At 38.8% G+C, this 16,023-nt stretch overlaps 2 protein-coding genes across 2 annotated transcripts; both read left to right on the top strand.

The window, feature by feature from the left end:
• Positions 1 to 3,673: 3,673 nt before the first annotated feature.
• LOC122645234 (fasciclin-like arabinogalactan protein 21) lies at positions 3,674 to 8,238 on the top strand. The gene is made up of 3 exons (XM_043838564.1): positions 3,674 to 4,120; positions 5,892 to 5,967; positions 6,950 to 8,238. The coding sequence occupies exons 1-3, from the start codon at positions 3,705 to 3,707 to the stop codon at positions 8,183 to 8,185; spliced, it is 1,728 nt and encodes a 575-aa protein (XP_043694499.1). The 5' UTR covers positions 3,674 to 3,704; the 3' UTR covers positions 8,186 to 8,238.
• Positions 8,239 to 11,326: 3,088 nt separating this feature from the next.
• On the top strand, positions 11,327 to 15,468 carry LOC122644599 (cyclin-B1-2-like). The gene is made up of 4 exons (XM_043837979.1): positions 11,327 to 11,522; positions 11,684 to 11,784; positions 14,701 to 14,798; positions 15,224 to 15,468. Exons 1-4 carry the CDS (start codon positions 11,397 to 11,399, stop codon positions 15,322 to 15,324), a joined length of 426 nt encoding a protein of 141 aa, XP_043693914.1. The 5' UTR covers positions 11,327 to 11,396; the 3' UTR covers positions 15,325 to 15,468.
• The last annotated feature ends 555 nt before the right edge of the window (positions 15,469 to 16,023 follow it).

The raw sequence follows: 16,023 nt of genomic DNA on the forward strand, positions 1-16,023 counted from the left end.
ATGTTGCTCTTATTTTCTTATAGTATAGATTTTATACAGAGCTTTATTTCATGCGTTTTTTTTTTTTTTTTTTGGTGAGATTATTTCATACGTATTTGTATTCTAGAAAAATGGGATATTTTTGTGCATGAATATCTAATTTCTTTTTACCAAAAAATATCTAAATATTTTTATTTTTATGATATTTTTATAGTTTTTACTATTAATAATGCTATAAATTTATAATAGGTTATTTTTTAATTCTATAATTTACTCTTAATTGTATTTTGCACAATAGGCAAAATATTGCATGAAGGAGTATTTAGGTTATTTTATTTTTTTTATATCGTGCCTTTTGGAAGGGCTCGCAAGTAACCTTATTGCCCTAATTGAACTTCTCCTAATAATTGTTCTAAGAAGAATAAGCACATCAACGTCATAAAAAAGGCCATTGTAATATAAGCAAACCCTCTCCCTCAGGATCTTGAAACCCTAAAAATCTAATATAGTGGCAAAAATCCAAATAAATTCACCAGTTAGAACACCCCATTACTCCACTAGATTTGCGGTTTTGCCGTTGGGGCCAATTCTAGGAAGCTTGGGTTATATCTACACAATTAAGGTCCCATTTGACTTTCAAATAGAAAATATTTTTCTAATTGTTCAAGAAGAGCTTTGTTGAGTACTAAGCTTATTTTTCATGTCTCTCTATAAAGGGATCTTTATCCCCTCCAGTTGGCTGCCCGGCTCAGTTCCCCAGTTCCTCTAACAAAGGGGGGCTGAAATGACCTCTCTACCCATACCCAAATATCCTGCCTGGGTGGGATCCGCCATCCCCCTATTAGAGGAACTGGGGAACTGGGCCGGTCAGCAAACTGGAGGTGATAATTTTCCCTCTATAAAGACAACCCTCAATAAAAACAAAAGGTTCTTAGCACAGCCGGCATAGGATTTTCGGTACTCTAATTATTGGTATATTTTTTTATTTTGTGTTGGTAAAGACATCTCTCTTCTTGGAAATTTAGATTTTGTAATATTTTAATTTACCACTTGGTTAACTTTGCTTAGATTGAAAGAAAATAATTAAAAGATAAAAAGAAAAATGAGATTTACCCATTTTGGGTTGCAATATTTTTTAAATATCTTTTTTTATTTTTTATTTTTTATTGAAAGAGTTTTATTGTTGAAAAGCATAGTGAGAATGGGCCAAGGCCTCCAAGTTACAAAGATTCTAAAGTCAAGGAGTGGACAGTGACCAAACTGTTGAGCTCGTTAACGACAGGGCCCTTCTAACCAGAGAGTCATCAGTACTGTGGAGCTCTCTAGGAATAAGCAAAAAGGAGCAACTTTCAAATAAGGATGCTATATGTCTAATATCCTAGATGATGGGCGCAGATCTAAGGGCATCAGCTTCGTCAAATCAGAAAGGAGGTTGTGCAACTATTGTTATTTGTTTCATCTTGGTTGTTGTCTATGCAGTTACTAATGAAAAAGAGCAATGCTGATCTAATTGCCAGGGCCTCGCATTGGATGCAGAGGAAAAATTGGTCGGTTCAGATGATGTGTGATGACATCTTCCACAATGATCTCTAACAATAAAATCGAGCCCATCACATTTCTTAAATATTCAATAGTCAAAATTATCACATCACTCCCCCAAGTGACTTACTTAGTGTGTAGATTGCAGAGTTATCAAATATAAAATGCTCTAAAAGAAGAAACCTTTATGGACAGCCAAAGCAAAGAATTATGCCACAATATTTTCAATTATTTTATCTAAATCTAACTTCCAAAGCATCCTTAGCATCATTTCATATATGGGAGTATGAGAATTTCATCCTCCTATATGTCTCAACATATGCCGAGTACAATGATGATACGATTTTAATGAAAAGTTTTTTCTGCATGTGTCTCTACGGATCTTTATCCTCTCAATTACACTACTCGTACTTGACATCAAGTACAACTAACAGAGGAGGTAGAAATGACTATCCTACCCCTGTCCAAACACACTGCCCGAAGTGGGGTCCACGTGGGATCCACCTCCCTTTATTAGATGTACTTGATGTCAAGTACGGACAATGTAATTGAAAGGATAAAAATTTGTGTCTCTATGCTCTTCAGTTTTTTCAAGCTTTTAGTCTAATTAATATGACATGTGTTATGGTTGGAGAAAAATCTATAAACTAAATGCAACATTTTCTTAAGGATTGAGTTTTCCTTGAGCCACGATAAATGAGGGTATTTTGAGAAATATACTAAAACCTTATAGGGGTCTATGAATCCTAAAATGGTGAGGTGATTCACTGAGGGATTTCGCACGCAAGAGGGTAATTTGGGGACTAAACTAAAACCTTATAGGGATTGGGAATCCTAAAATGGTGTGGTAAACCTTCACAACATGGTAAAAGAAATCTTTCTCTTTTTTACAAAAAAGAAAAACATAAAAAGACCGAGCTTTCCTTAACCACAATGAAATTCATTCATTGAGACAGATTCAGATGTGCACAAAGGGTATTTTTGGAAAACATACTAAAACCTAGGAGAGATCTATTAACCCTAGGATAGTGGCTCTCCATTCAGCTGATGGTGAAGAGAAACTTAGTCCGACATAAAAATCCCAAAAACCACTGTTTTGGAATCATTCATAGCCGAGTATCAACGAAGGGATCTGCTGCCAGTGTATAATAACAGTTACACGTAGAGCTAATGGGGACCCACTCCCATAGTTCGTATATCGGGCTTGCATATCAGGGAGGACAGAGAGTATGAGAGGTGTGTACTACACACTGACCTTTTCCAGTTTAATTTTCCTCCGAGTATATGGTTTGCATTCAAGAAATAATGTACTATAACCTATGGAAGGATGAGATCTCCATCCTGCCAGTTGCGAAGCAATGCCAATTGTCCTTCAAAGTTAGGGCTAAATGGTGAAGAAGCAATGCCACGTGTAAAGAAATGCCAAATGTGCATTTGAACAGACACCTAGTACCATATCACAAAGAGGAAAGTGGGGGAAGAGAGTGAAGGAAAATAGAATGCAGAGCACAATAACCAGAACCGGAGCTGTCAGCCTGTCCTGTCTTCGGATCCCGGGCTTCGAGCCGGACATTTTCGTACCCGGTGACGGCATCTCTCAGTCCTGTCGACGTGGCAAATCATTTCCATATATGCGATAAAACCCACCCTGATCTTCTCTTCATAATATCTCTCCGTTTTGAGTAAACCATTTCTCTGATTGGCCCATTTTTGTATCCACCAACGACGAAAGAGATACGTGCTCTTCCTCTACTGCTTCCACTGCTCTCGTCTCTTCCGGGCGAAATTTCCCATTTTGGACAGTCCGACACAACATCCTCTTCTGTCCATAAACGGGTAAGTGTTTCCATTCCTTGTCGTTTCCAAATCACATCCTTTTTCTCATTCCCCTTACTTTATCATTTATTTACAACTTTACCATCCAGATACACTTTTTCCCATTCACTTTCATCTTCACCGTCCATTTCTTCCCGCCAAATACCCATCCAATGAAAAATATTCTTCGAACGTCTTTATCCAAAGAAAGGACATTTTTGTCATTCCAGTCATCAACCAATCATATTCTCTAAACCCCTTATAAGCCCTCAGTTGAACTCGGCAGAACCCTGAGTATCTCCCTTTGTCTTCACTCTCTCTCTCTCTCTCTCTCTCTGAGTTCCTCTTTCTACACTTTTTTCTGCTCTGCAATGGCGGATTCTGGAGCTTATTACAACTTCCTGAAACCACTTTCGGAAACCACAAAAGCTAACGGAAAACCACCAATGGTTTCACGGATGTTTGCTTGTCACTACTGCTCACGTATGTTCCACACTTCACAAGCACTCGGTGGTCACCAGAACGCTCACAAGCGAGAAAGAGCAGCAGCTCGCCGGAGCTACGTTGCAGAGCGGTTGGGTTCTTTTCGAACTGGGCCATCTTCAAACCCTTCGTCTCAGTATCTCGATCAGTACTGGGTTGAACCACGTGGGCTCCACTTTGCTTCAGCTTCTCCCTCACTTAATCTCGGTCAGGGCCAGGCGAGCTCCACCGTCGAACAATCCTTCCCGGTCGGAATGAATGAAGATGATGAACAAGTGAACCTCGACCTCACTCTCCGTTTATAGTTTCTGGGTTTTTTTTTCTCTAAATCTTATAATCTTACAGATTCAAGAGGAATATCTAGAGTTTTTTTTTCTTTCTCAAAAGTGTTTATAGTGACATTTCTGATCTTCCGTATTTACAGTTTAGGGATTAATATGTGTTTAATGTTTATGTGATGTTTGAGTTTCATATATATATATATATATATAGATTTTCAATCCCTCTCTCTCTCTCAAGTTTATAGTTGCAGAAGTGCTGTGGAAGCAAGAACGTATGGGTTTTTGTTGATTTCAGAATATATTGATTTAAGATGTTTGCATAGAAATCAGAGACGATGATGAATGTTCTTATCAATGGATTCTGGATAGGGTCGTTAGGTCATTTTGAAAATTTTATGTACCTTTTCAGTGATGCCTTTAGTCGTTGTGGTACACAGTAAAACCAGACCAGCTATGAACCGTATGGGCCGGAACTGGAATCTTGGCCAGTTGGAAGGCAAACCAGTTTTTCAGAACTAGGGTTGTTCCTAAGTGAACATGCCCCTGTGTTGGTTCAGAACTTGTCCAGTTCTAAAGATATAGTTTGAAGTTCAAATCACCAATCCCTTAAGAATTGAAATTAGACCCCTTTAAAAGAGCACAAAATTATATTGCATTTGAGTAAATATATATAAATAAATAAATAAAAAAACCATTGCCTGATCATATGGACCCTACATCAACACATGGGCACCTGAAATTATTGTCCTTCCCCATATGAAATAAAAAATCTCATCCATGTTGATGCCTCTACACGCTACACACTCTCTTATAGGCCCCCTATACTGGTGCAAGAGTCACACGAATAGATGGAGATTTAACATCTAACTTTACTAGTAATACTTTTAAATGTCTTACTATGACAACCTCCTTCCCATGTTAAGAACTGTAGCATATAAGGCAGTTTTAGAGAAGTATGTAATCCTCCCAAAGGATAACCTTGTAAATACCTATTTTTCTTAATTAATATATCTTTTTTTTCATAAAAAAAAAAAGGATTAATTTTTATTGAATATATAAACAAGACTTTAGGCTTCATTTCATAGGAAGGGAAGTAAAAAAATTTAAATCTAAAAAAAAAACTCAAAGAATCATTATCTAACATGATTATGTAAAAAGTAGGGGTAAAAAAATTAGGCCAGATTGTTAGAACTGACTAAAATCGACCATGAAAAACAGAAATCGGACCAACCGTTGCTTCAACAATCTAATTTTGATTTTGGATTTTTTTTTAAAATGCAATTTTTGGATCGGTTTCAGCTGGACCAATGGGCACCTGCTTGGACAGACTATTAAACCAAAACCCAAGGCTTTAATTGTCCTTAGGTTTTTACCTAAAATGTTCTCAACTAGAGATATAATTGGACACCCTATTCAAACGATCGTCACATTATGTGCTCTAAGAATGGAGATTTCATACCATAGTTGTGAATACATATGTGTGCATAATCTTGTTGCCACATCAGCAATTACTACTGGACTTAAATTTCCACTTAAAATACAAGAAAGAGAGAAAAAGGTGCCACCATAAAAAATTATAAGTCTTTTTCTAACAAAGGTTTTTATGTCAACCCATGACCCCTTCGTAAGCCACAAGAGCCAACGCTCATGTGATTGACACCCTTTGAAATTTATTATCATATTTAGAAATGATACTTTTAAGATTTAATTTTTATTTTACCTTTTAAATTCAAGAGATTTAAATGCAAATTATAGTGAAATATAAGGACAAGAGATTGTTGTCTGATCATGTAGTGCCTGCATCAGTGTAAGGACAGTGAAAATACGCATTGGGAAGATCTATTGGAATGAGACTTTTCGACTGTGTTTGGTATGCATCCTAGGTCGATTTTGCATTCATTGTTTATTGTCCAAGAATTCAAAATCAACTTAAAATGAATTCCAAGAATGCATATCAAACACAACCTTAATTTCATTGATGGCTAAATAGCAAATTCATAGGATCTTATGTCTAAGCGTAGGAACCATATGTTGGATAATGATTACAAGGTTCATTATTAAGTTTAAAAATTTCACTTCCCTCCCTATTAATTTCTCAAATAGAATGGTTTTGGTGCACGATATGAGATCGGGTATCGGCCACCTACAAATAACTAAACATGAAATGATTTGGAGTTAATTACATAACCATGTGGAATAATGAATACAAAAGTTCCATTATTAAGTTTGATATCCAATCCGATATGTGGTTTCAGTGCATGGTTTCGGATCGGGTATCATTCACCCGCAAAACCTATTGGCACGGATCGACTGTATCAAACAAGTTTCCTCTTGATTTTTATTAACAAAAAATAGATTTTTTTTACTGTTTTACACCTTGTTTATACCATTTCACTATTACGGTAACAACATGGTATCGGTGACTTGCAATACTGATATGTATCGATATGATACCGAAACCTCAAACCATTAAAAAGAGCCTAAGGATAACCAGGTGATTCCTTTCGTCTTTGCACTTATTAAGGCATTTGGAGTCACTTTCGTAAATTCAACCCAAAATAGGGTCACTTTCGTAAAGCTAACGGAGGTAAATTCATCTTTCCAGCGTTAGGGTTACTTTCGTCTTTGCACTTATTAAGGCATCTAGGGTCACTTTCGTCCTAACGTCCAAGAAAATCCTAACAAACTCTTGACTGATCCTTGTAACGACTCACAGTTGTCCGCTCCTTATAAAAGCTCTCCAGTCCAGACAGTCTTCTTCACTTCACTCTCGTAGTCTCATTTCTTCTCCTTCTCTCTGTCACTCGACTAGTCGAGAATCTTCTCTCTGCAAGAAACCCTAATTCTCGAAGCTATCATCTATGGTGACTCTGCAACTCATAGTTTTTATTATCTCCTTCTTCGTCTCGTGCTGCCTTTTGTTGACGAGCGCGTCTGTAATGAGCGAAGATTCTGTGTCGGCATTTTCCACTCAAGTTGGATCGCCACTGCCGACCCAAGAAGTCCAAGAATCGACCACTCCAACTGCTCCGTTGCAGCCGATCTTGACGAAACTCGGCTTCAATCAGCTGGCCGCGGCGATTCCGTCCCTCTCTGACTCCGCATTTCCTATCTGGAACGGTCCTCCTTCAACTATTTTCGCACCTACCGATGCTTCGATCCAAAGCTGTGTTTCTTGCTCTATTGCGCAGCTTCTCCGAGAACACATGGTTCCAGGGATATTCTCATTCGATTACCTCCGCAAGCTCGCCTTCGGGACGAAAATCGAGACCATGAGCCCTGGGCGCTGCATTACAGTCACCTCGGCGGACAACAACACCAAGATCTACATCGGAGGTGCTGAGATCACACATCCAGATCTCTACAACAATGGCGTAATCGTAGTTCACGGCCTCCAAGGCTTCATCGCTCCTCTTTCGTTGTTCTCTTGTAGAGTCGAGAAGATGACTTCGCTCTCCTTCTCTTCTCCATCCCCCGCCGAACAATCGCAGAATCCTCTAATGCAATTGATGATGAGGGACGCCATGCTTCGACTCCGTAATAACGGATTCAGCGTTCTCTCTCTTGCTCTGTGGATAAAGTATGCAGAGCTAGTCAACCTCAACAATATGACAATCTTCGCTCTCGAAGACGAATCGATCTTCGCCGGAGGACACGCTTACATTAACAGCGTGAGGTTCCATATTGTGCCGAACCGTCTGATACTAGCCGCCGATCTGGGGAAGCTGCCAGAGGGGACGGTTCTGCCGTCGTTGGAAAGTGGACAGACGCTGGTGGTGACTACCGCAGGTACGGGAGGAGCATCGTCGGTGAGGATCAACTACGTTCGTGTGAGGAATGCTGATGTGATGCACAATCTCAAGATTGTAGTCCATAGTGTAGTCTGGCCGTTCCCTCACATTCATCCATCTGCGTTCGCTCGTGGAGGCTCTTCCTTGGACAAGAGCTTCGATGGAGCCTTGCAGACGGACGATGGCGGCAAGGTTGATGAGGAAACTTGTACAGCTACGCAGGGAGGAAATTGTGCTTCGGGACCCGCGTCGGCAGTCCAGGCAACGATGGTGAGTGAAGATGACCATGGCCTGTGAAATGCGAGTTTCATCTTTCGTTCTCGACTCCTGAAAATTCCAAGTTGAAAGATGTGTTTTACTTTCTCTTTTTGTCCCTTCGTTTTCTGCTTCGTTTGTTACGGCCTACGCCGGTTCTCTTTGCTTGGAGCCATGGATGTACGGAAAAGTCGAAGCACGTACTACTAGTACTACTCTACAGTCTACACTGTAATACTGTATAGGCCAATGATAGTATTAGAGTGAGTGATTGAATACTACTACTTGCCTACTATATGCACTTAGATTGATACCTATCTCTCTTTCGGTTTTTTTTTGGGTAAAATCTCTCTTTCAAATCTCAATCTGGGTTTTAGGTAGGCCGATATCGAAATCCATACTGATACGGATAGGCTCCCCCATGGGCCATACCCCCCATATGGATACCCGATCGATCTTGGGATGGTATCTTGGATTACACTGCCCGTACTTGACGTCAAGTACAACTAACAGAGGAGGCAGAAATGATTATCCTACCCCTACCCTAACACACTGCCCCAGGTGGAGTCCACCTCCCTCTATTACCGTTCCCCCCTTTAACACCCGTGACTCATGTTCTTAAAACCAGATTTCTGGTTTTTCAAATCTTTTAGAAAAATCATAGTAAAGGATCGAATAGTTAAATGCTACAGTTACGGTTCTCAGTCTTAACGTGGTGGGAACTAATTAGGCCCGACCTAAACCGTTGATCAGTTGATACCCATAACCACAATAATACTCCTAAAATCTGACTCAAGCTTTGACTTGTGTCTTTGTTATTCTGAGGCACATTACAAGAGGTAATGCCAAGAATATATTGGAATTTCTTCCTTACAATAGTTCAATATCAATGCTTATAAGAGGAGATGACTTTTTAGAATTATTTAAAGGTGTAGGGTTCCTAGTTTAGATAGTGCATAAGTAATTCTTGTTTGCACACAAATATCTACCGCATGGTAGGTTGGGATTGGACTCACATTTTATGTACAAATAGATCCCAAGATCGCTTCCTCACTTATCAAATTTCAATCTAAAAGGAGTTTGTCAAGTGACAAAAATTACTGAAGAACATCAAACAATCAAAAAATTGAGCGGAGAATCTTCACGTACATGAGTGTATGTGAATGACTCATAGTCATTTGGATGGAATCCAATCTGTGAGAATATTTCATCTAAACGGCTGTGAGTCGTTCATGTACACTCACATACGTGAAGAGTCATCGGACTCGCCCAAAAAGAGGTGCATGGACATAAATGGAAAGGATGTCATTTGGAGGCCACTAAATTTGGGATTAAAAATTGACATATAGCCCATCCATATTGTCCTTAAGGGGCTATTTGTTTGGCAGGGAGGATAGGATGGGAATGTTGTGGAATTGGATCTCACATTATAGTAGGTTGGGGAACAAGGTGGGATTTTACTTTTCCCATAAACAGTAATCAAAGTCCAATTTAGTGGGACTTCGGATAGAATAGTGGTGGGATTTTCAAGTGTCACACGTTAGCACACAAAGAATTTAATGTTGTGTTTTTGAGTTTTTGTAAGTTTACCACCCGTGGATAACCAAATAAGATTAGGATGAGATTTTAAGATGTCACATCAGTACTTTCTCACCCCAGCTAAGTCTCTGTCAAATAAACAACCCTAAATATCTAATGGAGAAAAGTTCTCGATGGGGGGGGGGGGGGGGGCACAGGGGTAACACCCAGACATAATGAAGGGCGAAATGACCACCCCACCCCTATGAAAGACGAAATCCCACCCCCGAGATACCAACACATGCACGTGGCCCCTGCGCTCCCCATAGACAACGCTCTATTCATCATCATATGAGAAAAATCTATTCCCATTAAAAGAAAGAATTATAAGATTTGTTGTGCATACAAAAAGACCCAATTTTTATACATAGATTATGTACATACATGACCGTACATTGGGCATTGTATCCCATAAGGGACGGATTTGGTATTACGCACCCGACAGTGGAAACGATGGCCATGTATATGCAAGGTCATATACTAAATCTTTTGCCTTAAACCAATCATACCAATCATTCATGGCTTTGAAGGGTTTTTTGTAGTCAAATAGAAAGTAAAAGAGAACACAAACAGGGTTGATGTTTTGTATTTTGTGGTTTGAATTGTGGGTTGTCTCTGAAGTACCATTAAAAGGCAGTATTGTTTGAGAAAATTTTTTGAGGGTCTACATGAGGATAATATCGGAAATTGCATCTCTTTGGTTTTCCTTTAAATTTTTAGTCATCAGGAATTCTTTGTAAATAGAGAGGTGAGAGGACAAGAGCTTGTAACCCTATTCTCCATTGTTAGTGAAACTACTCTCATCTCTATATGGATGTAGGTACCTTACCTTACTACAAGAAAACTTTTAGGGTCTACATGAGGGTAATATCGAAATTTAATTCCCTTTATTTTCCCTTTAAATCATTAGCATTGGGGGATTATTATGGTTATAGGGAATTATTTGTAAACAAAGAGACTAGAAGAAAAAAACTTGTAACCCTATTCTCCATTGCTAGTGAAATTGTTCACACATCTCTCCGTAGATGTAAACACTTTGTCAAACTTTGAATATCTTTTTGTTGTAATTGTTTGATTGTTGTTTGATTGTTTATGTTTCTGATATGTTGTATTTTCTGCATTGTGGATAAGTTATATTTTCTACAAATCACAACTCCATGTCTAACCATTTACACAACATGGTATGAAACTTTTCACCAAAGTATAATTCAATTTCAAAACTTGAGAAGTAAGTTTTCCAAAACTTAATGAGGGTGGGTTTGGAGGGGAGGAAGAGAGATTAACAAAGAAACCGGGGAGGGGTTAAGGTACCAGTAAGGAGTCTCGAACTCGGGATCTCTTGGTGAGCATAGACATGAAGTGCACCTTGGCTCACTAACTGAGCTAGGCAGTTGTTGGTACGTGAGAGAGTATTTTGTTATGATCCTTTTTCAATCCCCTTCCCCAAGAAACCCTTTTTTTTTTTCCATAATTGCCCATTGAATAAAAACAATTTTACATTATCAAAATCCCACATCCCACTGTCCCACGTCACTAACGAAGGGAATTCGATGTCAAAATAAATAATTTCATACGTCTTCAACTTTTGCGAGTGTGTTTTTTGCTACAGAGGAGCCCCACGCTAGAAGTTTTTGCGAGTGTTGAAGCCTGTGTACTCTGAAATCGAAGAAAAGAGATGGAGGGTTCGAAGACGATCTCACAAGAAATCGGAGGAATCGAAAAGGATGCTTTGCGTTTCGGATTACATGGAGTTAAGAGTGAAATTGTTGGTGACCATCCCCTCCAATCAGCCCTGAAATCGGTACAAATCTCTCAGATAAAGCCTTTCTTCTCCCCCCCTCCCCCCTCCCCCCTCCCCCCTTTTTTTGGGGATTTTATGGAGTGAGATTTGGAGGTTGTTTAATGGTGGGTTTCCATGTTTCTCTGTAAGTCTGTATAATGTTTTTTGAATGTATTGATCAGACGAGGATAACAGAGAAGCAAATGAAAAGAAAGATCCTTGCTAGCACTTACGGGTCAGCTTTTCCATTGAAGATGGATCTCGACAGGCAAATCCTCTCCAGGTATCAAATACTGCAAACGGTGACGTAGTCTTGTTATTGTTTCTAATTAGAATGGAACCTTAAACCCTAAACATCGAACCCAACAGGAGATGTGTAGAACCTGTTAGCCTGATAGTTTCTCAAATTGTTGCGTGCCTAATTAGATCTGGAACTCTTGATTCTTCTTATCTACTCCCCACCCTTCACTTTTTTATTGGCTTAAATTGCTATATGCAGAGTCTTGGTCATCGGTAATTGTTAAAAGGAAAGCATGAGAAATTATGAAAATGTCAATGATATTCTGAAGCTAACAAAATATTGTTTTGAATAGATTTGGATAAGATTTTTGTGCTACCTAGCAAGGAAAAAAATGGTTATGGTATTGACATCTTCAATATGTTGCTTCCTGAGCTCCTATAGGCTGCGGGATCATAACCTCTAACATCTGACTTGAGGAGGGGAACTTAATGATCCTAGTGACTGAAATAGATGAAAATTATAATAGTGGAAAATGTACATCATGATGCATTATATCTCAGTGTTGTTTCTGCGTGTGAGATCCTGTGTTCTAAGGAAGTAGTTATTGCTGACCTAGGCAAGATGAGTATCTGACTTATTTAGTGATATGATTTCGTAAAGATGGTATCGGAAAGGGATTTACAAAATAATGGAAGAAGGAAAGTAACAAGGAGTTACCAAAATTCATAAAAATATCAATGAATAAAATAACTCTAACTGAAGCAGTTTTGAATTGAGGTCCAAGTGTACAATAAATCCCTTCCCACTTCTATCTGTCAAGCTCATCTTTGTAAGAATTGGCTGACCGTGGCACTGTGAAACAAGATTTTCTTAGATGCAGCTTGGAACAGATCTTTGCAAGGATTTTTATATCCCCATGGTCAAGTGTCTCACCTCCATGTAATCTCTGTTATTTTTTAGTTGCCACTTGCATGAGCCCGAGCATATCTGTTTAATCTCTCTGAACCTCTATTTTCGTTGTGCTGAGAGTTTTCTTGTTTGGTAACTTTCATGTTTGTCAAGGTGTCAATTTGGTGGCACATGGCACCAAGGCAAGAACCATATTTTATAGTTTAGGACGTACAATGATAGAAATGACAAATGCTTAAGATTTAGAATGTAAAGATCTATAACATCTGGAGGGCGAGGGATCAAGTCTGGGTGTTGGTGCATAAGGCATATCAATACAGAAACCCGAGATCGAGACTAGCGTACTGTAGTTTTTTAGCTGGCTGCTAGTTGTAGTGCGCTAGCGCACGTACTCTTCTGCTAGCATATCAAGTCAGGCATGACTCCTATGAAGAGTTGTATAGTCGTCGTATTTTCTGTACTGACTGATCTGGTTTGTGGCAATAGGTCGTGTGGAGAAGGGAAATGTTCTTATTATTAGAAGTTCTTTGAAAGACATGGACGCATGTAGGTGGTGACTTAATATGGTCAATTAACCCAGTGTGAAAAATGGGGTCCTTGAATTGCTGAAGTTAAGATACATACTGTTTAACTGGTTATAATTTGTATGAGAACAAAAAAAAAAAGAAGGTATTTTGGCGAAGATAATGCAATGAAACACTGACATGGGACAATGTTCAAACCCCTTTTCTCTTCTCTCGTAGACCTGCTTTTAGCAATTTAATTTCACATCAGCTGTTGAAATGTCAACTACTATATTGGTCGGAAGGAAACAGTGAATACTTCATTTTTCCTTTTTTCTTTTATTTGAGACAGGTTTCTTCCCTCCATTTGATTGCATTCTTCTATTTGTCTGTCCTGTATTGCATTGTCTGCAACAGACAGCAGAACCAAATGTTGGCATTTTTCCAATTAGGCTACAGGTTAAGTCATAAAAGGATATAATAGTTTGTCCTTTGATAACACTGATTCCTATTTCTCAATGATAGACCACGATCAACACAATTGGCTGAATCCCGTGAAACCATTTCATAGAAGTTCATCGATCTCTTCTTTTTGTAAAGCAAACTGACTTTGGTTCTTGAATAATCCACAGGAACAAGAGAGATCCACCAAAGAAGACCTTACCCTTCTCTTTGTTTGGAAGAAAAGGAGGATCCGGACAAAATAGATGAAACGGAAGAGATTCGAGTGAATGGAAACGAAAAAAACAAAGGATGAAATCTACTTTCACTTTAAAGAGACATCCTATAAAAATAACCCAGTTTTCAAAATTCTTATCTAGATGGAAATCCAGAAAATTCAAAGTTAGAAATACTTTCTGCTGTGTTTTTTTTTTTTTTTTTTTTTTTGGGGGGGGGAGATGTAAAGGAAATACTTTCTGCTCACTTGTGAAAAATGAGTTAGGATTTCCTTTCCTGGTTGTTTTGGCTTGGTTCCCCTATATTTGTTTGTGAATGAACGTCCATTACATATATAACATTGTTGCTTTCCTGGTTGTTTTGGTTTGTTTGCTGTATATTTGTTTGTGAATTTACATGTCCATTGCATATACCACAATATTTCTTTCTCTTGCCATTGAGAAAAAAAAATCTTCTACACATGCTTACTCAGTGCACTGATTCTTCATTGAGAGGGCTTGGCCATTATTGCAAATTTTTCTTGAATTGAGGATACCACAAAAATTGAAGAAATCTAAAGACCTAAAAGAGTCATAATAACTTGTTTACAGAAAGTGGATTTTCTTTTATAGCATTAAAAAAAAATTAATCCCAAGGAATTCATGAAATGGAATGAAATGGAATGTTTAATTGGATGGTCCTACAAAGCCTCTCCAAGGATCCCCAACTGTTTAGCACACAGTGATCAACCCTAAAAAAAAAAAAAAAATCTGCTGTGAAACAGCTCATATTCACCATAGCCTGATTTATTGTTTAGTTTTATATGAAGCTTCCTGGTATTAGTTTATTTTATCCGTTCATAATTTTAAGCGGTTTTTGGCTCTTGCAGATTCCAGAGGCCTCCAGGAGCATTGCCGTCTTCTATGCTAGGTTTGGAGGCTCTTACTGGAATCTTAGATGAGTTTGGCTTTGAAGATTATCACCCTGGTAACACTTCTACTTCTTATATTTCCTCCACACAAATGCAAATTCTAAATGTTTTAAAATTTGGGAGTGAGCGGCTACCCCTGTGAGCTAGTATGGGTGGGTGGAAGCTTTGAGGAATGAAACACATTCCCAAATTCTACGGATGTTCATTTTGAATTAGCATCATGAGTATTGGGATTGTCTTGATATTGATAACATATTGCTAAGGTATCAATGATAAATTTAAGTGGGAAAAAAAAATGTAGAAGATGCTATGGAATTTAGTCGCGTTGGTGAAGATTTCCTTCTCTCAGTATATGGGTTCCTGATGATTCACATTTCGGTATTCCATTTCCGTAGCTAATATAGTGGCTGTTAAGAAGTTTGATACTCATGGTTTTGTGTCTCGTACAGTTTCTTATGCCTCTCTCTGCTGTTTCTTGCAGATCCGCATGAATCAGAAACACTTTTACCTGTAGATATGCATCATGGAATGGAAGTTCATCTTGGGCTTTCCAAGGGACCAGCCTGCCCTGGTTTCATCTGATCTACTCCATCATTTACATGTTGTTGTAGGGGATGTGATGTTTCCTTCTGTTTCCTTCTATGATTGCTAAATGCAATTGGAATCTGATTATTCATGCTGATTGAATTTTTGCAATTGAATATCTGGAAACACACCTTAAGTTCATGATGTTTGTCATTGTTATGCACAGTTTTAAATCTGGGACTGAGTTTTCCTTCACCCACGGTGAATGTCTTCACTCATGGGTTCTGGCCTTTGGATGAGAGTCCTAGAATAGTGGGATGGGAAGGGTATTTCAATAGGAGGGGGAGTAATGATGAGAACACACTTGTGGGTGAAGAAATTTTGTGGGTGACGGAAAACTTTGCCCTTAATTTGTGAGGCCCCGTTTGTTTATAGGGTACTTAGGTAGGGTGGCAGAATTGGGGTGGGAAAATACTGATGTGGCACTCCAAAATCTCACCTTTTTGTTATCTAAAGTCCCACGGTCTTACGAAATTGGTGGGACTTTGGTGGAAAAAGTTACTTTACCTCAACATTTTCACCTCAACCAAGTCCCACAAACATGTGGGTCCTATTTTCCCAACAATCCCACCCCACCCTCCCCCTCTAAACAAGCGGGGCTTGGGGGAATATAAACTCGGTGGTAGCTAGTGCTTTCCGGTGGTGAGAAATGACAACTATATGTTATGTTTGAAAAAACCCGGAATCCGGCATGGA

The sequence above is a fragment of the Telopea speciosissima genome, chromosome 11 (assembly GCF_018873765.1).
Source record: "Telopea speciosissima isolate NSW1024214 ecotype Mountain lineage chromosome 11, Tspe_v1, whole genome shotgun sequence".
Classification (NCBI taxonomy): Eukaryota; Viridiplantae; Streptophyta; class Magnoliopsida; order Proteales; family Proteaceae; genus Telopea; species Telopea speciosissima.

What these genes read in the sequence shown, in the direction of transcription:
- LOC122645234 (XM_043838564.1), top strand. Translation starts at nt 3,705, where the DNA reads ATGGCGGATTCTGGAGCTTATTACAACTTCCTGAAACCACTTTCGGAA. An exon ending in GACCTCACTCTCCGTTTATA is followed by an intron (nt 4,121 to 5,891) that starts GTTTCTGGGTTT and finishes CTGATCATGTAG; the next exon opens with TGCCTGCATCAGTGTAAGGA. An exon ending in AGACTTTTCGACTGTGTTTG is followed by an intron (nt 5,968 to 6,949) that starts GTATGCATCCTA and finishes TAATTCTCGAAG; the next exon opens with CTATCATCTATGGTGACTCT.
- LOC122644599 (XM_043837979.1), top strand. Translation starts at nt 11,397, where the DNA reads ATGGAGGGTTCGAAGACGATCTCACAAGAAATCGGAGGAATCGAAAAG. An exon ending in TCCAATCAGCCCTGAAATCG is followed by an intron (nt 11,523 to 11,683) that starts GTACAAATCTCT and finishes TGTATTGATCAG; the next exon opens with ACGAGGATAACAGAGAAGCA. An exon ending in CTTTGAAGATTATCACCCTG is followed by an intron (nt 14,799 to 15,223) that starts GTAACACTTCTA and finishes TGTTTCTTGCAG; the next exon opens with ATCCGCATGAATCAGAAACA.